At 35.0% G+C, this 25,935-nt stretch overlaps 1 protein-coding gene across 4 annotated transcripts in view; it reads right to left on the bottom strand.

The window, feature by feature from the left end:
- Positions 1-9,966: 9,966 nt before the first annotated feature.
- The window catches only part of TMEM38B (transmembrane protein 38B), a 54,761-nt gene continuing 38,792 nt past the window's right edge, over positions 9,967-25,935 (bottom strand). For all 4 annotated transcript variants that reach the window (XM_039240304.1, XM_039240306.1, XM_039240321.1 and 1 more), the window contains one exon: positions 9,967-11,900. In XM_039240304.1, coding sequence (XP_039096235.1) covers positions 11,685-11,900 — 216 coding nt within the window. In that variant the 3' untranslated portion in view covers positions 9,967-11,684. The remainder of the gene's footprint in view (positions 11,901-25,935) is intronic.

Below are 25,935 nucleotides of genomic sequence, written 5' to 3'. Positions count from 1 at the left end.
AAAAATTCAACAAACTGGACTTCATGAGTATTTAAAAATTGTGTACATCAAAAGACAGCATCAACAGAGTAACAGGATAAAATATATAGAGAACTCCTAAAACTCAATGAAAAAAACTTTAATGGACAAAGGACTTACATAGATCTTTCTCCAAAGAAGGTATTCAAATTATCAATAAATTCATGAAAAGATTCTCAACACCACTAGTGATTTGGGAAAAGCAAATAAAAAATACAATAATGAGATATCACCTCATACTGCTTATGATGGGAACCATAAAAAATTAAAAATAGAAAATAGTAAGTGTAGGAGAGGATATGGAGAAATTGGAACCCTTATGCACCACTGTCAGAAATATAAAATGGTACACACACTATACCATGGAAAACAGTATGACAGATCCTCAAAATATTAAAAATAGAATTACCATATGACCCGGCAATTCCACTTCTGGGTATATAACTAAAAGAATTGAGAGCAGGATCTCAAAGAGATATTTGTACACCTACGTTCATAGTAGCATTATTTCATTAGCAAAAATGTGAAAGAAACCAAAGTGTCCATTGATAGATGGATGGATAAACAAAATGTGGCATATGCATATAATGGCATATTATTTAGCCTTAAGGAAGGCCATTCTAACATATGTTTTAACATGGATAAATCTAGAGGACCTTATGCTAAGTGAAATAAACCAGTCACAAAAAGACACATACTGTATGATTCCACCTGTACAAGATAGAGTAGTCAAAATCATAAAGACATAAAATAGACTGGCGGCTGCCAGACACTGGGGAAGGGGGAAATAGGGAGTTATTGCTTATGTAGAGTTTTGGTTTTACAAGATTAAAACTGTTATGTAGGTGGATCGTAGTGACGGTTGCAAACATTTTGGATAAATTTAATACCACTGAACTGTACAACTAAAAATGGTTAAAATGGTAAATATTATGTTTCATTTATTTTACACAATAAATGAGACAGTCCCAATTTCCATTCCACATACAAGGAGCTTAGAAGTTGCCACTCCATCCTAACAAGTAAAAGGCTGAACAGACTGAAAAACTAATACATCTCAGATCCATCTCTTCTTCCAAGGAGAAGATAGAGTAAACCACTGACCCCAAGATTGCGGAAACAGGCAAATAAATAGAGGGAGTCACAGTTTATCAGAGTGGGGCCTCACCAGCAGAAACTGCCAACAAAATCTGTGCCAAGTAGTAAAACCTAAACCGTACTTGACGAATTGCTGAAGGCTCAGTGTGGACGACTCTGAGAGTTAAAAACTTCAGTGGAGCACAATCATAAGTGGGCCCCAACAATATTGTGAGATTTACCTGCAGAAGCTCAACTAGATTCCCACAGAAAATACTGGAGAAAAATCTTGGGCTCCCAGCAGAGAGAGGGGAAAGGAATCATTTTGATATGTCAGATGACTTTGTTCTTAATGAGGCCTGCCCTAAGGAGGATCTAGTTAACCAGAGCTTAAACTGCTGGGGTATTATCAGAGCCTAACTGACCTGGAGAAGGGAAATACCCAATGTAAGCCCATGCTAGCCATTCTGCCCTATTTAAAGAGTGAGAAAAAAACTGAAAAACACTCAAGTGATGTTCACAGTCCAGAGGCACAGGCTCACTGAAAGACTGAGACCCAATCACAAAAGTAGAAAAAGCCTCCCCTCTTCCCATACTTCACCACCATATTACTACAGGCCTATTTCCAGTAGTTTCTTCTTACTGATATATCATGTCTGGCTATCAAGAAAAAATTAGAGGGGCGCCTGGGTGGCTTAATCGGTTAAGCCTCCAACTTTGGCTCAGGTCATGATCTCACAGTTCATGAGTTCAAACCCCACATTCGAGCCTGCTTCAGATTCTGTGTCTCCCTCTCCTTCTGCCCCACCCCAACACACACACTCTGTATCTAACTCTCTCAAAAATAAACATTAAAAAAAAAAGAAAAAAAGAAAAAATTAGAAGGCATACCAAAAGTCAAAACATAGTTTGAAGAGACAGAGCAAGCATCAGAACCAGACATGGCAAGGATGTTGGAATTCTAGACCAGAAATTTAAAACAACTATGATTAATACACTAAGGGCTATAATGGATAAAGTAGACAGCATGCAAGAACAGATGGGCAAGCAATGCAAGCAGAGAGATGGAAATTGTAAAAAAGAATCAAAAGAAATGCTAGAGATCAAAAACACTGTGACAGAAATGAAGAATGCCTTTGATGAGCTTTTTTAGTAGACTGGACACATTGAGGAAAGAATCTCTGAGCTAGAGGATATTATCAATAAATCCCTGGAAACCAAAAAGCAAAGAGGATAAAGCCTGAAAAAAAATGAACAGAATTTTCAAGCAATGTTCCCACAAAAAGCATTACATACATGTATGCAAATACCAGAAGGAGAAGAGAAAGGGAAAAGTAACAGAAGAAACATTTGAAATGAAAATGACTGAGACTTTCCCTCAAATTAATGTCAAACACCAAACCAGAGATCCAGGAAGGTCAGAAAACACCAAGCCAGAGAAATATCAAAAAAACTGCAAGAAAGCATATCATTTTCAAATTATAGAATATCAAAGACAAAGAATTCTGAAAGAAACCAGAGCAGGGGTGGGGGGACACCTTACCTAAAGAGGAACAAAGATAAGAATTAAACCCAATTGCTCAGAAACCATACAAGCAACAAGAGTGGAATGAAATAATTCAATGTTCAGAGAAAAAAAAAAAAAAACACCAAACCTGGACTTCTGTACCCTGCAAAATTATTCTTCAAACATGAAAGAGAAATAACTTCTCAGATAAGTAAATATTGAGAGAATTTGTTGCCAGTAGATAGATTTGCCTTGCAAGAAATGTTAGAAGAACTTCTTCAGGGAGAAAGTAAATAGATCAGAAACACAGCTCTACATAAAGAAAGGAGGAGCAGTCAAGAAGGCGTAAGTAAAATAAAAATCCCAACAAATATTTTAATCCCAATTTAAAAAATCTCAATAAATACTCTGGCAAGTTATTTTTGTGGAAATTGACAAGATAATTCTAAATTAATATAGAAGCAAAAGGTGGGGGAAGAATAGACAAGAAAACTTTGAAGAAAAAAATCAAAGTGGGAGGATTTATTCCACTGGATGTGAAGGTTTATCCAGCTACTATAGTTAACGTAGTACATATACAGCAATATAGCAAATAGAACAATATAACAAGCAGGGTCCAGATCATTTTAATGCACATATGTCCAATTATGACAAAGTGGCACTTTTTTTGTTTTCCTGGTAATTTAGGATTTATTGAAAAAAATACACCAAAAAAGGAGGGGAGGATTCTGGTGTATTGAGTAAAATTAGGGTGTTGTGTCTCAATTAGCCAAAAAAAAATTTTTCACAGTCTTTAAAGTGGGAAATATTGTCAGAGGAAAGGCAGAATGTCTATTGATTGTGCCCCCATCCATATTTCTTCTAGGGATAAAGTGGCAATTTTCAACAAATGATCATGAATGAACTGGGTATCTATATAGAAAAAGAACAAAAAGGAAAAATGACCCCATGCTCACACCATACAAAAATAATAAATTCCAGGTGGAATTTTAGAATAAAATATATAATAATAATAAAGCTTCTAGAAGATAATATAGGAGAATATCTTCATGATCATGGGACAAGGAAAGATTTCTTAAACAAGACCAAAAAGGCATTAATCAATTATAATGGCAATACTGTTAAATTGGAAATTAAAATTAATAATATCTGTTCGTGGTACTTAACTACTAAGAGTGAAAATGCAAGCTGACAAAGTGAAAGAATATACTATTTGCAATTCATAAAACTGCCCAATAGCTCATTACCAAAGTGTATGTAATGCGCACGCGCGCGCGCACACACACACACACACACACACACACACACACACACACTACCCTATACAGACAAAAGGACAACCCAAAAGAAAAAAATGGGCAAGAAACCAGAACAGATACTTCACGAGAGAGATATCCAAATGGCCAATAAACTTATTTAGAAACATGTTCAACTTCACTAGTTATCAGGGAAACACAAATTTTAAAACATGAGATACTACTATAACCTAACCAGAATGATTAAATGTAAAAGGTGGAGAATACCTAGTATTGGCAAGGAAGCAGGGAAACTGGAACTCTCAAATATTGCTGGTAGGATTGCAAATTAAGCCACTATTTTATAAACCTTTTTGGGTCTATCTATAAAAGCCATGTTCATACTCCATGACCAGCACTATGACTCCTAAAAACACAAAGAACAAAAATGGATATACATGTGCATCAAAAGATAAGCAAAAGAACATTTTTGTAGCAGCAATATTTGCAATAGTTCAAAACTAAAAACAATCTAAATTCCCATCAACACAATAGACTGGGTACACAAACTGAGGTACAGCCATACAGTGCAATACTAATAATGAAGATGAGTGAACCACAGCTACACAAAGTAACACAGATGGGTCTCACAAACATATGCACAAGTCAAATACACTAGGACTAATATGGTATAATTCCATTCATATAAAATTCAGAAGTGTCAAAAGGAACATCTGATATCAGAAGTCAGGATACTAGTTACCTGTGAGGAGAAGGGAAGAGTAGTGATTAGAAAACAAAGAGATACTAATAATGGTTTATTTCATCTTGCTACATGGGTATGGTCTCTTTGTGATAATTATAAACACCATTTGTACACTTTTCTGAATGTTATACATCAATTAAAATGTTTAACTGCAAATCTGGTAAGTGTCCTTTTGAAGAAATGTTCCTGTTTCTAATAGAAATTACTTGCCTTGCCAGTTTCCTCTCATCCTCGCCTGAATTGAACTCATCTGTCTCCTTTAGGTAGTTGGGTGCTTTCTGAGGGGAGTACCCTGTCAGAGTTGAAATATGTGTTTTAATTTCTCTTCCACGGTGAGGTGTTAACTGCATTTTGATACAGTGAAGGATTAAGTCACCTTGAAGCAGATCTTCCCTTTTCTGCAAAGAATCTCTTGAGGTTCCTGTAGTCAGAGAAAGCCTTAGCAGACTACATATTAACAATGGTTTTAAGTATGATCTCTTGTGGAGGTACTCACTGAAAGTGGAAATAAAGGGTTCTAGGTTTGTGTACTAGAAGGTAGTATTAAACAAAAGAGAGTTCATATCTAAGGTATCTATTAGGATATTAAGACCCAGGATGATTGTTCTTTAAATAACTGCTGTGAAAGAACTGTACCTTGGCAGCCTTAATAACAGCTAGAGCAGAATTTAGCCTCTCTGCCACCTTATTTCAGATCCAATATTTGTGGTAACTGTGCCAGCACAGAAATCACTTGCCCTTTCTAACGAGTCTCATATCTTCCTAGGTATTCTCAACCTTGTTCCTGCTGCCCACACCTTCTATGCATTTCTCAACTGCTATACCCACTACCTACTGACTCCAATCACTGCCGCCCGAGGAGTGACCATCAATTCAATTTGTGCCATTCCCACTGTCCTGGGGTGGTGCAGTATCCCATGGATTTAGTTCAGAGAGGGACTGGAAAGTACTTTAAAAATTCTGCACAGTTTGACTTGAAGTCTCTTTTACTAAGAGTAACATTATAACATTGCGCAAGATATGAAGTCAAGACCAAACCTGAAGCCCCTTGAACACACAACCACATAGAGGAAAAGACTGGCGGGAGAAGAGACTTTTTTCAGACTGTATTCAAATGGGTTTAATTACCGCAAAATTTGTCATAATACATAATCTGCAGTCATAGGGAAGAATAACGTAAGCTTTAGAGGACGTATATCCAACTGAGAATATTGAAAGACCAGACAAAGAATGTGACTGACATAGTAGTGCAGTGACAGACTTGATGGTTTGAAACACATGAGTCAGAATGCCATGCAGAGTGATTCAGCTCCTTCATAATACCATTACATCACCAAAGCACCATAACAATAAAAAAACCCACAGTAACAGTGTAATGAGAATAGACTTCTGAACTTCACTCTGACTTATGGGATTCAAATATTATACATTGAAATAACTGAGGAACATTATTTGCCCTCCAAAATGTGCAGAACTCGTTTCACCTACAAATTAACTAGACTCTTCTCTTGTGAAATTATGTTTTAAAAACATTTTCACATACATTATTTTCAAAACCGTCTTTTAAGGTAAGCAATCATGGCAAAGACTGCTATTTGTCCTCTAACATGACTTTCTTGCTCTTCCTCAGTAAGGTAACCCTCAAAATGTCAGGCTACTCAAAACAAAGGCTATAACAAGTTAATGTTTTGTTAATTCTTGTCATTCAAAGTTTATTAGAAATGCATACATATTCCCTTAGATTTGGTTCTTATATAATTCTTGCTTGCTGCATACTTATATTTTTTTAAGCCAAATCATTTCCCAAAGTTCTTAGTCCTTTGAATTTTTCCTGTCATTATGGGCTTTCATAATACCTAATTTCCTTGGCAAATTTAATTAAGATACATTGTACTTCCTCTCACAGCTAAGGTGTCAAATATAAAAATGCTATTTAAAAGCCACTGTAACAGAATCCTTTCATTTTGTATTATTCTCAAGGAAAGTCTCAATTTACAGCCTATTTTTACTGATTAGAATGGATTTGCAGGTAAACTTTGCATGATTACACAAAATGCTTATAGAAATAACAAATGCCCATTATCAACTTTATTCTCTTTAACTAATATAATTCTACTGGGGTAAAAATACATATGAAGTTACTATATTCATCAGGCAGGAGTCCTTCTAATCCTGTCTCTCTAGCCAACTACTGCTTGCTGATAATAATCCCACCATATGAATTGACTTTTTCTTGATCCCAATTAAATCTTAAATATATTTATTAAACGTAGAAGAAAGTAATACCTATCTTCGGTTAGGTATGCCACAGAACTACTGTCATGGGTCACCTGACAGTCTGCCATGTACATTAAAGTTTTCATTCCAGATCACTGCCATGTGAAAGCCACCACAAATATACACTTAGATTATATATTCCAGTATGGAACACTACCTTCCCGACCAATCCCACACCTACACTGAGTTTAGAGATTTATTTCATTCTTAAAATATTTTCTATTATCGCATTTTTATTCACCATCTCTTCTATGCCCACAGGAAGTCCCTAACCAGACAAAAAGAGAAAAATACTTAACTCCTATAATATACAAACTAGTAGAAGCACAGAAAAAGTGACCACACACAGGTGTCCAATGATTTTCAAGAAACAGATCCAAAAATTAGGCCAAGTGCCCTGCTGATTAGCAAAATTATTACTCTACAAGACAGCATAAAGTGCTTCTCCTCTAAGTGTTTCTCAGAAAAAAAGCTAGATACCACTTTATTCTGAGTTCCTCAGGCAAATACCTTCATAACTTGGAGATAGGCAAAAAGTGAAGACAGAGAAAACTGTTAAGTATAAAATAAAATACTGGAAATTAGATTTTGTCAATATTAAAAACCACTGCTCATTAAAATACACAATTATAAGGGCGCCTGGATGGCTCAGTTAAGTGACTGACTTCAGCTCAGGTCATGATCTCATAGCTTGTGGGGTTGAGCCCCGCATCAGGCTCTATGCTGACAGTTTGGAGCCTTGAGCCTGCTTCAGATTATGTGTCTTCCTTTCTCTTTGTACCTCCCCTACTCACACTCTCTGTTTCTCAAAAAAAACAAAAAACAAAAAAAAACAAAAAAAATACTAAGAAAAAATTTAAAAATACCTAATTATAATGAGTAGGTAAGCTACAGACAAGAAAATATGTGCAAAATTCATATCTGACAAAGAATCGATATCCATAATATATAAAAACCCCTATAACTTAATAATATAATGGTAAACCCAATAAAATACGGACAAAAGATCTGAAGATACTTCACAGAAGGAAATAAACAAATGGCCAATAAGCACACACACAAAAGTGCTCTGTATCATTAATCATCAGGAAAATACAAATTAAAAACATAAAAACCACAAACAACCCACTGAAAATGGGCAAAACTAAAATATTTAACAATTCTAATCCTTGGTAAGGATGTAGAGCACTAGAACTTTCATACACTTACAGTGTGTAAAATGCTACAACCACTTTGGAAAAAAGGTCTAGCAGGTTTTTTTTTTTTTTTAAACTAAATGTAATTCTATTCCTAGGTATTTGCTCAAAAGAAAGAAAAACATATGCTCACCGCAAGACTCAAACAAAAATGGTCATTAGTAGCTTATTCAAAAGGATAACAGAAGGATAAACAAAATGTGGCCTATTCCTATAGTAGAATGCCTGCTACTAAGCAATTTAAAAGGAATGAACTACTGATAAATGCAACATAAGATGAATGAATTTAAAAACTTTATGCTGAATTATGAAAAGTCTTAATGCAAAAGAATATATTGCCTGATTCTATGTATTCTATTCAGTTTGGGGTCTGTGAGGGGGTGTGGTGTAGACTAACAGGAAAGGAACTTCCCAAGGTGCTGGTACTGATCAGTATCTTGATAGTTTAGGATATCTAGTTGTATGCATTTATAAAAAACTGTTTAAATGTACACTTACAATTTGTGTATTTCATCGAGTGTAAATTTTACCTCAAGGGAAAAAAATGTAAAAAACAAAAACAAATTACAGATATATATGTAATCTATATCTGTTAAAAACGAGTGAAATTAACTTAAGAAAAACAAATTCAAAAATCTTCAAGAAAAAAAGTACATAATCTAACTCAAGTATATAAAGAAACTGAAAGACCCTAGTACTTACCTGGATGTCTGCCTGGTCCGCTGCCTGATGTACTCTTCAAGTCTCTGCTAAAATGCAATTTTAACAGAGAAGCCTTCTCTAGCAATACTATTTCTTTTTTTTTTTTAATGTTTATTTTTGAGAGAGAGACAGAGCATGAATGGGGGAGGGGCAGAGAGAGAGGGAAACACAGAATCTGAAGTAGGCTCCAGGCTCTGAGCTGTCAGCACAGAACCCGATGTGGGACTCGAAGTCACGAACCATGAGATCATGACCTGAGCTGAAGCTGGACACTCAACGGACTGAGCCACCCAGGTGCCCCAAGGAATACTATATCAACAAACAACCCTAAGTCCCTCACTTTCTATCCTGCTTAATATTTATCCAAAACCTTTAGAATCACAAGAACACCTTTGTTTAAGTCTCTCCACCAGTGGAATGCAAACTCTAAAAAGCAGTGGAGAGGAGAGCATTCGTGAACACATTACTCCATTTCTAACATATCACTAAACTGCAATCCACTTGTACTTTGAGGGAGATTTTAATGGAATAGTGTCTGGCCTCAAGGGAATAGATAAACATAGTAAAGAGGGACTCCGTCTCCTCTTCTCTCATCTCCATCTTTTGGTCTCTGCCTAGAGGGAAGCTGTAATTTCTACTGAAATCTATGTACTCCACATACGTGGTCCCTCTCCAGTCCTGACTCCTTCAGCAAAGACTAACTGATGTGATAAATCAGAATTGGATATTAATTTGGCCACATTTTACTAGAAGATGAAACCACAGAGCTAAGCCAGCCCATGTTCTTGCCAGGATCTTGTCTCCTCTTACTTAAGGAGACCTACTAGGTCTTGACTTTCTAACTCCCTATGACTGGCTGTATGAATCAGGTCCACAGGCCTCATTCATGCTACATGTTAGGAAAGAAATGTAAACAATCTGCTTTTCAAATCTAGTCAAGTCTCTATGCAGCATGAGTAGATTCAAGAGTGGGAGGTTACAAGCCTAATCCCTGTTTTCCAGTATAGCTTTTTCCTAAGAACCTTGAATTGAAGGTTACAAGATACATGACTAGATTAATAAAGTTTGTAACAATATTCTATTTGAATAGTAATCATTGGATATATACTGAAATCAGTCAAAATGCCAGAGGAGTTCTCAATAAAAATATAAAACAAAAAATATAAAAATAATGTAATACTCCATTGGTGCTAAATAACTTAAATAAATTTGTCTTTAATACAAGTGTAAAACAATATTCCTACCATTTTAACTATAGTTAAATCCAGGCTTCAAAGCTAAGTCAATAATTAGGAACATGTTAATTCTGAAAGTTTTTAACTACAAGAGTATGAAATATAACACGAAACTCAAATATTTTAATGCTTTCTGACACAGTATTAAAAATAAACTTCTTAGCATCCCAAGGCTATCAAAGGTCCTCCCCACCAAAATCTTTATTTAACAGGTAAAAGTACAGTACCCTCTTTGTATTTACATTTATTTAAAAAAAAATTTTTTTAATGTCTAACTTCAGTGTGATTTTAGTACTTCTACACCATCCCCAACACCTTATATACATACTAACTCTTTGCAGGTAGGAGGTTCATGGTCTTGGTAGAAAAATTCATGTTAGTTACAGTATTTTAAAATTCTAACTAGACTTTAAACTATAAAATAAAACAAGAAAGTTTAACATTATTTAGTTAGTACCTTTTCTCTATTTTTTTGGCCAAAAAGGGCTGATTTGACATCATTCTTCATTCAAATAGACTGTCATACAAGGTTTTAGTTTATGCTTCTTCTTCGTTAGCTGGTTAATAACAAATGCCCAAGGACAATTCTCATTACAGCTGAGCATTTCCACAAAAGGGTAATTAGATTTAAGTTAATAATATATGTAGATTAAAATATAACCATATGCAAACTAGTAAGACATTCAACTAGAAAACTGAAAAGTATCCATTAGAAACGAGACATATGGGAAAAATTTTAAACTGAAATAATACTTTTTGCTGAATCATTAAGATACTACCATCAATGTAGTCAGACCAACTAAGATTAGAATGAAGTTAAAGAATATGTGAAATGCTGACAAGAATGATTTTTTCTACAATTAAAATGAATGTGTTTTAAAGAGAAAAAATAAGTGCCTAAAATGAAACTTACAAAACAAAACATGGGCTTACTAATTTATTAAAAATTTCACCCTAATTTTCTTTTGAGAAAAAGGAACATTTTAAACAAGGGCATGAAACAGACTTCAGATTGAGACTCATACCAATACTTTGTTCTCACTGAAAAATACTATTTTAAAATATTAAATAAAATTTCAAATATTTTCCATTTAATGTACATTAAAAAATACAATGTTTATATCTGAAATATAAACTAGTCATTTATTTTGATTCATAATATAAAGTGATTTAGGTAAGGTTTACTTTTTCCAGTGCTCAAAATTAAATAAGCATTGTTTTGCATACTAGGAATAATATTATTCATGTGAAGTAAAAGTTTAATTTTGCAGAACTAAAGCTCAGATAGATTCAAATAAAAAATGTGTATGAAAATACCTAAATAAAACAAAGCCTTTAATTTTTTATTAATTTGCAATTATAGCAAGTTTACTTTTTCTGACATTAGGAAAAAATCAAGCCCCCATTATCAATATAAAACTATTAAAATAATCACAATAAAATCTTTTATGTATAACTTAGAAAAACAATTTCACATGATACACTCATAACACTCAGAAATTACAATCCAGAAAGAGATAACCTCCCTGAAATAGAAAGAAGTTCTTTCTTTTTGTCACCTTCATTCCTTATATATAAACTTTATTTCACATCATTTACATACAAATATTTATCACAGTCTGTCAGGTAGATAAGAAAAAAAATTCTGCCCTTAGAACTCATACAGTAAATTTACGAAGTCTTCTTGGTATGTTTCTTTTTAACAGCATCTGAAGCAACAGCTATAGGTTTTGAGGTCGATGAACCAGTACCATTAAAAGATGGTTTTGTTTCACTTTTCTTTTCACATGATGTGAACTGCTGCTGCCAGCCAAACAGCATCCGGCTCAATGTGTCCTCAAAGGAAGCAAAAGGCACAGTAGCAGTCTCTGTAATCATCATGGTTATCTGGAAAAAGAAAGTTCAATTTTGAATTTAAATACAAATGTCTTCTGTTTCTCAAAACTGAGAGGAGAAAGTAAATTCCAAAAGAGAAAGATTAAAAAACACATTTGCATTTACTGTTTAAAAAATGTTTTATTGAGGTATAATGGACATATTAGTTTTAGGTGTAAAACATGTTTCAATATTTGTATATATTGCAAAATGGTCACCATACATAGTTACAAATCTTGTTTAATGAGAACTTTTAAGATTTATTCTCTTAGCAGTTTTCAAATACGCAATACATTATGATTAACTACAGTCACCATGCTGCACATTACATCCCCATGACTTCTAACTAGAAGGTTGTAATTTTTGAGTCCATTAATCCCTTTCACTCCCGTCATCCCCTGCCCCTGGCAACCACCAATCTACTCCTTATATATGAGTTTTGTTTTGTTTGGTCATTTGTTTTCTTATATTTCATATATAAGTGAAATCATGTAGTATTTGTCTCTAACTTATTTCACTTAGCATAGTGTCCTCAAGCAACATGTCCTGCGACTATGTTGTTGCAAATGGAAAGATTTCATTCTTTTTATGGCTGAATAATATTCCAGTATATATGTGTGTATGTGTGTGTACGCACATGCATGTGTGTTTTACATCTTCTTTATTCATCCATCAACTGACACGTCGTTTCTGTTATTCAGGCTATTGTAAATACTGTTGCAGTGAACATGCGGATGCATATCTTTTTGAATTAGTTCATTTTCTTCAGATAAGTATCCAGAGTGGAATTAATAGCTCATTAGGTACTTCTATTTTTAATTTTTTCAGGAACCTCCATACTGTTTTGCATAGTGACTGCACCAATTTCCATTCCCACCCACAGTGCACAAAGGTTCCCTTTCCTCCACATCCTCATCAACACTTATTTCTTGTCTTTTTGATAACAAGCCATTCTGACAGGTGTGAGTTGATATCTCCTTGTGGTTTTGATTTCCATTACCTGATGATGAGTGATACTGAGCATCTATTCATGTGCCTATTGGCCATCTGTATGTCTTCTCTGGAAAAATGTCTGTCTATTCAGAACTGTTCATTTTTTAATTGGATTGTTTGTTTTTTTGCTATTGAATTGTATTAGTTATTTATGTATTTTGGATCTTAACCAGCTATCAGATATATGATTTGCAAATATTTTCTCCCATTCAGTAGGTTGCCTTTTCATTTTGCTGACAGTTTTCTTTGCTGTACACTTTTTAAATTTAATGTAGTTCCACTTATTTATTTTTGCCTTTGTTGTCTTTCCTTTTGGTGTCAGATCCAAAAAAATCACCAAGACTGATGTCGAGGAGGTTACCAGTATGTTTTCTTCTTCTTGGATTTTATGGTTTCAGGTCTTTAATCCATTTTGAGTTTATTTTTATGTACGGTATAAGATAGTATTCTAGTTTCATTCTTTTCCATGTGGCTCTCCAGTTTTCCCAACACCATTTATTGAAGAGACCATTCTTCCTCCATTGTATATTCTTGGCTCCTTTGTAGTAAATTAATTGACCATATGTGCATAGGTTTATTTCTGAGCTAAAATGCATTGTTTAATCTTTAGAAGAAGAAAACCTAATCCAGGTTCTAGAAAATCTCTGTTCTCTATAAGTTTATATGTAAGCAAAGGAAAAGAACGTAACTCATTAACAATAACACAAGGTACCATATTTTTGGGTGGATATGAGCAGTTTAAACACAAAAATAAATCTAGCATTCAAAGGAAATAGGAAGAAAAAATATCTACACTCAACACCAAACAATCAATAACAGCTATCATTACTATGCCCTTAACATGTGCCAGAACTTTAATAAGTGTTCTATATTATCTTATCCTCTTTATTTTTTTTTTAATGTTTATTTTTGAGAGGGAGAAATAGAGAGAGTGTGCGCACAAGCAGGGGAGGGGCAGAGAGAGGATGACAGAGGACCTGAAGTGGGCTCTGAGCTGACACCAGCAAACCCAAAGTGGGGCTTGAACTCTTGAACTGTAGGATAATGACCTGAGCCCAAGTCAGATGCTCAACCAACTGAACCACCCAAGTATCCTATCTTATCCTCTTTAAATGCAATCCAACAATTACTCCATTACTGCTCTCAGCACAGAGATGTGAACCAAGGCTGACAGGTTCAGTAACTTAACTAAAGTCACGGAACTAATAAGCAGTAAAGCAGTTGAGAACACCCAGATTGAGTTCAATCACTAAATACACTGTATTCTATCATTATCTAAAGTCACAGATTTTTCAATAAACTCCATAATACTACCCTTGGGAGAGACTGTAGAAAGTCTCTAATCCTACAACTTTTTCTGTATATATATTTATATATATGTATTGATATACAAAGCATTATATATATTATATATAATTATATATTTATTATACTTACAATATACATTAAAATATATACTTACATATTATATTTAATATATATTATATAAGACATTACGAGGTAGAATATAAAGTGCTACCAATTCTTTATTTGTCAAAATGCAGTGTTCAGAGATGTTCAGATTTGTTCAAAAAATTAGATTGGTATAAAAGGATCTGGGGGCAGAGTTTTAAGGACTAGAGTGATTCCAAAAAAGTCCAAGAATTTCCAAGAGACAATTCTTCCAGCAAATCTAAGATAATGAATCAAATTAGAAATTTATGGAAACAAATCTCTACAAGAGGCCCCAACTTAATCCACTTATTTGAAGAAAATGGAATCAAGAATAAAATTCTTACTAACTACAATATAGTCTAAAGTAGTGAGGAGACAAAATAGGCATCCATCAAGGAGAATGGATTAAGTGAAACTCATACTGTGCAACTGTTAAAAGTAATAAATAGAAGGGGCGCCTGGGTGGCTCAGTCGGTTAAGCGTCCAATTTCAGCTCCGGTCATGATCTCGGGTTCAGGGTTCGAGCCCCGCTTTGGGCTCTGTGCTGACAGCTAGCTCAGAGCCTGGAGCCTGTTTTGGATTCTGTGTTTCCCTCTCTCTCCAGCCCTCCCCCACTCATGTTCTGTCTCTCTCTGTCTCAAAAATAAACTATTAAAAATTTTTTTTAAGTAATAAATAGAAAAGTAATACGGGAAAATCCTTAAAAAAACTGTCAGGTGAAAATGAGACAAAGAACAAGAGCTATAGTATACTATCATTTAGATAATTAAAAATGCATGCACACACAACCCTGTGAATGTACAAAATGTCACAGGATTGTATACTAAGATATAGCTGATTTTGTTACATGACTTTGACTTCAATAAAAATAAACAAAATAACAAACTTTTAAAAAAATGCACGCACATGGGCTTCAAGCTAGCCATGACTAAATAAATGCCTTATATCAGACTCAGCCTCTTACCAAACTCAATATTAAAAACAAAAATATATGAAAGAGCCATAAAAAGGCACTAGAGAACAACAAATCAGGCAGAACCTAATGGGGCTATTGATCCCTAAGAGAAAGTTAACTGAACAAGGTGAGCTCCACACTCAATCTGGTTCTTTTCTTTTAATGATACGTGTCCATCCACAGCATAGAAGAGCAAACAGAAGTCTCGAATGGGCTAAGGAGACAGGCTGCAGTCTGAGAAGGCCAAAGCACCTAGGACTTGAGGGAAACACATCTCAAAAAAGAGAGAACTACAAAAAAGGAGCCTAAAGATCCACACATAACTTACCCTGGAGAAGTTTACCAACCCTAAATTGTTCAAACACAAAAAGAGATTTCAGAAACCTAGTGCAGAGCACCAGTTGGAAAGCCAAAAATGTTGCACACACTTCAGCAGCCAGCTGAAGGTTGGAGTACAAAGACAGCCAAAGTGCAACTGCCTATGGATGTACCTCAGGCTTAAATTAAGACTCGAAAAGGGTCGCATTCTAGAAGGGCAAACCCCAAAGACAACAGCATTAACAAAACCTAAAACCAACTATCAATAGGATTATTATAATAATCTGCTTGTGTATTACACCTGGCTGCCAGAAAAACATCAGAATGTAGTTCCTGCCTTTAAAGTCCTTACAGGCTAATCAAAGACAGGCTGCTCAGAGACAGAGTAAATCCGTAATTACAGAACAGTAAAGAGTAAATACAGTGATGGAGGTGTGGCCACAAATATTTAAGTAACAGATATAGATTTGGAAGTCATTACCATACAAGTAAAAGGTAAAGGCATGAATGTGAATGTGATCATCTGGAGAGAAAACATACAAAAATGAGTCTAAATATAATGCTGATACAAGTTTATGTCATTATTGGATAAAATATAAGAAGAACTTCTTTATATTAAGTTATTCTTTAGAACAAATAGTTATAATGCATAATTATCTTGGTCATAACCTGACTTCATAGACTGTCCATAAAAGATAAAAGAATTCGGATAAAAACAATGGTCCACTGTCATGAAAACAGCAATGTCTTTTTACAAAATCTAAAGAAAGGACTGTCAAGATCTAAAGTATTTCCTAAGAACATGAACTATACAGTATTTTTCAAAGTTGAGTGTTTTAATAGAATCTCTACTCCCAGTAGACTCATCACTCAGCTGAGAAGTATTGCTGGCATCAGAAATTACTGCTGAGATAGACTTATGAGGTTCAAGGACAAACTTCTGTGAATTCAGCCTCTTATCAAGTCTTGATTCAGCAAGGTGACACAAATATAATGGTGACAAATGGAACGAACCCTTATTCTTTTACAAATAAAATATAAAACTGTCTCCGTATTTAGTAAACTATTAACAGAAATAGTGTTATTACCTAAGTTGAATAGCATTTAACTTCCTGGTCTCTTGCTTAAAAAGGGAAATAAATAAAAGAAAGTAGAAACCCTAACAACAATCTGATATTTACAAATATCCTAAGTTATGAACTAATTCAAAGAAACTGTTTAAAGCTCCAACATATTTTTTATGTAATATCTCACATCATATCATTTCAAAGATGCCCAGACAAATCTGACGTACAATCTGAGTTCTTCAAGGGCACAAATGGCACTTAATGTTCTTTAGATCCTCCACAGTGTCTAGAATGGAAAGTACAACAAATAAATATAACTTCTACCTCACATGAACAACTGTAAGACTATTATACAATGTATCTACATAAGCAAAATTTGCCTTACTAGTCTCTCTCCACCTAGAATATACTTCTTTCTGTCTCTACCTGCTTAGATCCAAACAATCCTTTGCAGTGCAACTCATGTGTCAACTCCACCTTTTGAACACCCTCCAGTGAAAGTCTCCTTGCCCTTGAATGAACTCGAAATAGCAAGTGGCATATTCAACCATGTTTTCTGTTAATCTACACTTTTTCACTGATGATACCACTCATTCATTCATCAGTATTAACCTGATGACTGCCAAATAAATTAAAATCTTAAGATTTCCAATTCTTTTTTTAAGTAGGCTTCACACCCAGCGCAGAGCCCAATGTGGGGCTTAAACCCATGACCCTGAGATGAAGACCTGAGCTGAGATCAAGAGTCAGACACTTAACTGACTGAGCCACCCAGATGTCCCAAGATTTCCATTTTTATAAATGTCCTTTTCAATAAACTGGGTAAATGAATTGTTCATTTCTGGTAGTACAGTCTTAGATAATTAAGTATGGGAGAATTATATACAAAGACCTCTAAAAGAGGCTTTTGATCATTTATCAGTCAACAAATATAAATTTAAAATCTACTACATATACTAGACACGTTGCTAGGGATACACCTAGTGCTTATCTTCATAAAGTTTAAAAGCATACTGTACATGTCTCATATTCTCTTCATAACACCTTGAGGACAAATTTTGGGTCTTATTCAGAGTTTAGATGCTCATGTGTATCCTTCAAAGGGCCTAATAACATTGTCCTGCATTCATGTTTTCAATAACATACCATCTGAATATACCTCTCAACAGCATTCAGCATTAACTCTCCAGTCCAATCTTCCTAAAACTTATCTTGGTTTTCCCCTTGCTTCATTCACAACTTCTTTCCAGTTTCCCATTCTGAATCTTTCTTCTCTAAATATTAAAGAAACTCCTGGCTCTGTCCTCACTCCTGTATCATTCTGTTTGTGTAATATAACTGCCTCCCTAAGTTGATTTATAAATTTAATACAATCTCAATAAAAAAATACTAACAAGCTTTTTTATGGAGTAAGACAAATTGGTATTAAAGTTCATATCATATATGCAAAAATAGCTAGGAAAATTTTGAGGAGAAAAACAAACATGCAGGAATACCCAGGAAACACTAAAAATGAAAAATTCCAAGAGGGCCTAATTCACCATAGCCTTGTAAACAGAACATATATAAGAAATGGTATCCAAGAATTATTTTAATTAATATTTCTCAAATTATGAGTGCTTCATATTTTTTCATATGTTTGAAAGACATCTTCATATCTTTTCTGTGTGAATTCTGTTGACAGCTTCCTTTTAAGTTTTCTATCAAGCTTTTGACCCTGTAACCTTTAATTTTTAAGAGGTTGTTATGTATTACAAATACAAGCTGTCAATGATATATGTTGTAAGTACTTTTATCACTGTTTGTTTGACAACTATACTTTTACTTTGTCCATGGTGCTTTCTTCCATGCAACTTTTTAAAAAATGTTACAGAGTCAAACTTATCAACCTATTCTTTACAGAAAAAAGAAAAAATTAAGCCCAAAGTAAGTACAAAGAAGGACATAATATAGACCTGAAATTAGTGAAACACAAAACAGAAAATAATGACACCAAAGGCTGGGTCTTTCTTTTTTTGAGAGAGAGCGAGCAAGCATAAGGAAGGGAAGGGCAGAGAGAGACAGAATCTGAAGCAGGCTCTGAGCTGTCAGCACAGAGCTGACCTGGGGCTTGAACTCAGGAGCTGTGAGATAATGACCTGAGCCCAAGGTGGACACTTAACGGACTGAGCCATCCAGGCACCCCAAAGCCTGGGTCTTTCAAGCAAATCAATGAAATTGATAAACATATAGTAGGGCTAACTTAGAAAGAGAGGAGGGGGGTGGAGTTAAAATGGCAGAAAAGTAGGGAGACCCTAAGCCTGTCTCATCCCTTGAACTCAGCTAGATAGTTATTCAATCATTCTAAACACCAAAGAAACCAACTGGAAGTCTAAATGAACAAAAACTGCAAGACTACATGTATAAAGGGGAACACCGTTTGGAAGATAGGAGGCGCAGAGGGTTTACAGGAAGAGATGCTACTCTGGGTCCAGCTGGGCAGGGAGACAGCTTAAGGAGGCTATCACAAAGTATTATAAACAGCAGAGCCAAAATCTGAACTTTCAGCATTCCAAATTGGTGGGGGTAGTGCCTGGCTTAAAGGTGCTCAAGTGGTAAAGCAACAGAATCCCAGGAATGACAGCATGGTCTGAGGATCGTTTACGTCATAAGACAGAGGGATAGCACCAAAGTGTTGTGTTGTTGGCAGGCATAAGAGAGGGGACTCACTCAGGCTGAGGGCTGAAAGCTGGGGTGCCTGATTTCTGCAGCACAGTAACGCCACTGCTTTTTTCGCAGGGTGGACGAAAGCCTGGCGAGACCCTGTCCCAGAGGAGCAGCACAGGTCTGGCCCAGGAAATCCCTGAAATTTGAAGTTGTGAAATTCAGTCATGCACCTGAAATTAAAAAAAGGTTTGAACAGAGGCTGGGTTAACATGGGGTTCTGATGGACACCAGGGACATAAGAGGGGTGATTAATTGCTCTTCTGTGAAGTTTCCCTGTAGAGTGCCAACATTCAGCTCCAGGATTAAAGAGTGGGAGGGGAAGTTGGCTATATTCATTCCATCCTTCATAGCTGAAAGCCTTCAGGGGGCAAGGCAGTGCCACCTAGTGGAGGCCAGAGCCACTTACATCAAGACCCACACCCCTGTAGCCCTGAGGCACTTTTCCACTAGAAGGAGTGAGCCTGAGAATCAGTAGAGCAGGGTCCCCAAAGAAGACCAGCACAAACAACTCCTTTGCACTAAGTCTACTGCCATAGTACTGCAAAGCTTCAACTCTAGGGAAAATTAGATGCATCTTCTGTTTTACTTTATTTTTTTTTCATTTGTTTTCTTATTTTTTAATTCCTTTTTTTAACGTTTTACTATTATATTTTATTTATATATTTTTATATATACATATTTTTATTTTATCTTATTTTATTTTTGGATCTAGAGCCTTTTAACAAGCAGGCCAAAACACACCCAGGATCTAGCTTTTCTGTTTGTTTCTTTGTGTGTTTTTCTTTTCTTTCATTGCTCTTTTCTTTTCTGGACAAAATGATGAGATGGAGAAACTCAACTCAAAAGAAAAAACAGGCAAGAGAGCAAAGCCAGTGATTTAACCAACACAGATATAAGTAAGATGTCTGAACTAGAATTTAAAACCACGAATATAAGAACACTCGCTGGGTTTGAAAAAAGTATAGAAGACACCAGAGAATCCCTTTCTGCAGGGATAAAGGGACTAAAATCTAGTCAGGCCAAAATTGAAAATGCTATAACCAAGATGCAATCTCAAATGGCTCCAATGACAATGAGAATGGACAAAGCAGAAGAGCAAATCAGTAACACAGAAGATAAAATTATGGAAAATAATGAAGCTGAAAAGAATATACAAAGGCCAGAGATCACAAGTCCTTAACCTACAAGGGAAGACAGGTCAGGTTCACAGCAGATCTGTCCACAGAAACTTGGCAGGCCAGAAAGGAGAAAAACACCTTATGATCATCTCAACCAACATAGAACATTTAACAAAATTCCCACCAATTTGTGATAAAAATTCTCGCCAAATTAGGAATATGAGGTAATTTCCTCAACCTGCTAAATAAAGTACATTGATAAGAATTTACAGTTAACATCATACTTAATGTATGATGAATGTTTCCCACTAAGGTCAGGAAACAGACAAAGATGTCCACAATAACTCACCATTTTTATTCACCCTTGTATTGGAGGTTCTGACCAGGACAATAAGGTAATAAAAAGAAATAAATAGCATCATGTTAAAAAGGAAAAAGTAAAATCGTATTATAGACAACAAGATCATATACATAGACAATGCTAAAAAATCTACATAAAATATACCAGAACCAATAGGTAAATTTAGCAAGGTCACAGGATACAAAAATAATATACAAGAATCAACTATAAATGTATATATAAGAAATGTAAACTAAAAATTTGAAAAAATTTTAATTACTACTTATAAAGGCACCCCAAGAATATGAACTACTTCAGGATAAATTTAACTAAATATATGTAAAACAATGAAAACCACGAAAACTTAAGAAGACCTAAATAAATGGAGAAATATATCATACTGATGAATTGGAAAGTTCAATGTTTTTAAGATGTAACTCCCTAGCCAAAATGGAAAGAGCCTAAGTGTCCATCAACGGACGAATGGATCAAGAAGATGTGGTTTATCTATACCATGGAATACTACATAGCAATGAGAAACAATGAAATCTGGCCATGTGTAGCAACATGGATGGACCTTGAGGGTGTTATGCTGAGCGATATAAGTCAGGCAGAGAAGGACAAATATATGTTTGCACGTATAGGAGGATTAGGAGGAACTTAACGGAGGACAATGGGGGAGAAGAAGGAGGAAAATAGGGGAGAGGGAGGGAGGCAAACCATGAGAGACTCTTGAATGCTGACAAAAACTGAGGACTGATGGGTGTGAGGGGGGAGGGAGGATGGGCACGGAGAGGGGCACTTGTGGGGATGAGCACTGGGTGTTATATGGAAACCAACTTGACAATAAACTATTTGTAAAAAAAAATAATAATAAATAAATTTTTTTAAAATTACATTAAAAAAAAAAAAAAAAAAGGATGTAACTCCCAAATGGCTCTCTGAATACAACACAATCTCAATCACAACCCCGGAAGCTTTGTGATTGATTGACTGACTGATTGATTGATTTTTAGAAAGGGACACCCTAATCCTAACACTTATATGAAAATATAAAACACCTAAAATATCCAAAGAAATTTTGAGAAAAAATAAATTTGAAGTATTTAAACTACTTGATTTCAAGACTTACTCTAAAATTACAGTTATGTAAGACAATTTCATATTGGGTAAAGATAGACATAGAAATCAATGGAACAGAATACAGTTCAGAAATAGACCCACAGATATAAGGGCAACTGATATTCAACAAAGATGCCAATATATTTCAATTAGGGAAAGGATAGTCTTTTCAACAAACAGTGCTAGAACAAATTCATCTTCATATGAAAAAAATAAACCTGACCCTTACCTCATACCAATCATAAAACTTAATTTGAAATGGATCCTATACCTCAATTTAAAAACAGTAAGAAGAAAATACTGGTAAAAAATCTTCAAAATCTTGATGTATGGAAGAATTCCTTACATAGGACACAAAAAGCAGCACCGTAAGAGGAAAATGTGATAACCTGAATTTCATCAAAGCTAAAAACTTCCACTCTTCTAAAACCAACATTAAGGAAATAATAAAGCCACAAACTAGGAGAATATTTGGAATCCAGATATCTCACCAAGAACTGGTATCCTGGTATCCTGAACATGCTGCAAAATGTTACAAGTCAATAATAAGAAAAACAATCCAATTTTCATAAACGGGCAAAGATTGGAACAAACACTGATAATATAAATGATCAATCAGCACATGAAAAGATGCTCAAATCTCTAGTTATCAGAGAACTGAAAAAAAAAAAAAGAAAACACACTCACACACACAAAAACACCCTACAATGAGATACCACTATATACATATAAAATGGCTAAAGACTGACATAACATATATTAGGAAAAATGTAAGACAAATGAAACTCTCATACACTGCTGGTAGTAATGATGATGGGTACAACCATTTTGGAAAACAGTGTGCCAGGTTTTTAAGTTAAACATATTCTTTCCATATAACCCAGCAACTCCACTCCTATTTATCCCAAGAAAAATGAAAATATATGTCCATAGGAAGTACATGTTTTCATAGCAACGTTATTCGTAATAACTTTATTCAAACAATCAAAAACTAGAAGCAATCCAAAATCCATCAACAGAAAATTGGATAAATCAATTGGGGTGTATAATGATACTTAGCAATAGAAAGGAATATGCAACAGCACAGGTAAATCTCAAAAACATTATGCTGAACAAAACACAAAATATACATACTATATCATTCCATTTATACAAAACTTGAAAAAAATGAAAGTAGGTAAGTGGTACCCTATAGCTATAAGCAGTTGTTGGGATTTACTGGAGTAGTGCACAAGGACCTTTTGAAGTAATGGAAATGTTCTGTATCTTGATTGTGATAACTATGCAGGTACATAAATTTGTCAAAACTCATCAAAATGTAATCTTAGAATGAGTATATTGTATTACATGAAAATTATATTTCAATAAGTTGGTTTTTAAAAACTTTTTAAAGAGTTTGTTCCTAAGTGTTTTGTAAATTTAACAGCCCTTTAAAGTTATTCTTTGTATTTCTGGAAAATGTACTGTCAGTTAGATTAACTTTCTGTATAAGATCCTTTAGCCCAATTTTTTCAGATCGGAGGCTCTGAATAAAAGACCACATACAATAAAGATGAGAAATCAGAGTATTTACATGAAAGAATAAGTTGGTGGCCTGGGTATTGGGTATTGAAAGAATCTTTAAAAAAATGCTACTTTACTAAAACATTTTTTAAAAGAGATACTGGTGAAGTTGGTCTCTGTACCACATGTTGGGAGACTGTCAGAGGTTATACCTAGAAATGGAATTAACAAGTCAAAAGATAATATGAATCTTCAACTTTGTCAGATACTGCCAAACCTCTCTCCCAGGCTGTTTCTATTTATACTCTCTATTTCCCTTTAAAATAGTTTATATGCTTTGTCTTCAATTTCTCTTATTCACTTCAGTCTATTACAATCATTTTTCTATTCTCTTCCAGGCCATTGAAACTGCTTTCATGAAGGTCACCAAATACCTCTCCATTTCAAAATCCAACAGACTCTTTTCAGTTTTAATCCCTCTTAACCACTCAAGTCTCCCTGTGCTTTATTTCACAATAACATTATTTCATGAAAACTCCTTATCCTGAGGAGTTGAAAGATAATCCATGCTTCTCAAACTTTTTTCAAATCATCTCTGATGGAAGAAAGTGAACTTAGCAGAGCCCAAAATGAAGACATGTCAAATATAAAATGTCATATTTTCTTATCTTTAAAAAAAAAAGGTAAATTTTGAATTGTATTCCGTAGTATATTCCTATTTAACTTTAAAATGTTTATAATCATCAACACTGAGATCAACCACTGGTACATAATGCATCATATCTATGATGTGAGTTTGTACATCCAGTGCCAAACAAAAGCCATGTATCCCTTAAAATATGTGTAACTCTAGTTTAAGAAATAAAAATGGTGTGCTTAAAACTGTAAAGCCTAAATTTCTAAGTCTCACTCCAAAGCCGTGTGCTTTTGCCCTATACTAACAGTCGTAGTTGGCACATATTTCTTTTCTCTGAAGCTTGGATTTTAAGAATAACAAAGGACTTGTGAGAGCTGGAAAAGAAGGGAGTCCTTGAATGAAACTGGGATCATACAAGAACTGAACATCACTGAATGTTCAGCTTGGTTGGGCTCTGGAAGAAAGGAAAAAAGAAAAGGAAGATAAGAGGAAGGTAAAGATGGGGTACCTGGGTGGCTCAGTAGGTTAAGCCACTGACCAATTCTTGATTTCTGCTCAGGTCATGATCTCACACTCTGTGAGATCAAGCCCCATGTTGGGCTCTCCCCTGATAGAGTGAAGCCTGCTTTAGATTCTCTCCCTCTGTCCCTGCACCTTTCACATGCACTCTCATGCTTTCTCTATCAAATTAAATAAACATTTTTAAAAAAGAGGGAGAGAAAGAGACAAGAAGAGAAGGAGGAAGAAATTTAACATACTTCTCTTAGGAAGGAAAAAATTAATAGATCAGACATGGAAAAATTAGTAACTACATACTATAGTTGAAACATCATAAACAAGCATGTGTAGATATATGTAGACTTCTTACACCTCCAAAATATAGAATATATTTACTTTTCATACATAAAAACAACTATAAAATCTCATCAATACTAACAGAGAAATGAGGTCTCAAATTCTATGAACCACAGAATACCACATATACTGTCTAAAATGCAGTTAAAGAAAAAAAATTTTTTAATTTTTTTAAGGTTTATTCATTTTTCAGAGACAGAGCGTTTTGCCGGAGGAGTGGAGAGAGGGAGATGTAGAATCCAAAGCAGGCTCCAGGCTCTGCACTGTCAGCACAGAGCCCGATGTGGGGCTAGAACTCACAGACTGTGAGATCATGACCTGAGCTGAAGTTGGATGTTCAACCGACTGAACCACCCAGCCGCCCCTAAAGAAAAATTTTTTACGGATTTTTTTAATGTTTAAAATTTTAAAACACGCTTGTCAAAGAACAAACTGTAGTGTAAGTTAAGAGGAATGTAAACTGGATGACAATAATATACATGAAAACATGTGATATGAGACACAGCAATGTAAAACAATGTGATGTTAGGAACAGCAAAACAACAAAAAGTTGGTTCTCTGAAAAGATTAACATACAAAAACCTCTGACAAGACTGATTAAGAAAGAAGAGAGGAACTTCCTCCTTGACTATGACATAAGAACTGATTCTAGACTAGCCCTCCAGGCATAAAAGCCATAAACCTGACAAAATATATAAGGTAAATACTTTTCGGCACTGGATAACAGAGAGTTTAAGACTGATCATGAGAAGAGACAAATTGATAAAGTAATCCACACATTTACCCTGACTTCTGCTTCAGGACAATTTCTCAAGCAGAGAGCTAGAACTGAAACTGAGGTGGCAGAGACTGGTATCGGTGAATCTAAACAGACTTGACCAGGGTAGGTCATCAAAGAAACCAGGCAGGTTCAGGGCCAGGGAGGAGACTCCAGATATCTAAATGATACCACAAGTCCTTGACTCAGGGCTAGTCTGCACATGTCAAGAGGGAGACTAC

The sequence above is a fragment of the Hyaena hyaena genome, unplaced genomic scaffold (assembly GCF_003009895.1).
Source record: "Hyaena hyaena isolate Hyena2069 unplaced genomic scaffold, ASM300989v1 scaffold_6, whole genome shotgun sequence".
NCBI classification, from domain to species: domain Eukaryota; kingdom Metazoa; phylum Chordata; class Mammalia; order Carnivora; family Hyaenidae; genus Hyaena; species Hyaena hyaena.
The sequence above is the reverse complement of the archived record's forward strand: the minus strand, read 5'-3'. Positions and strand labels throughout refer to the sequence as shown.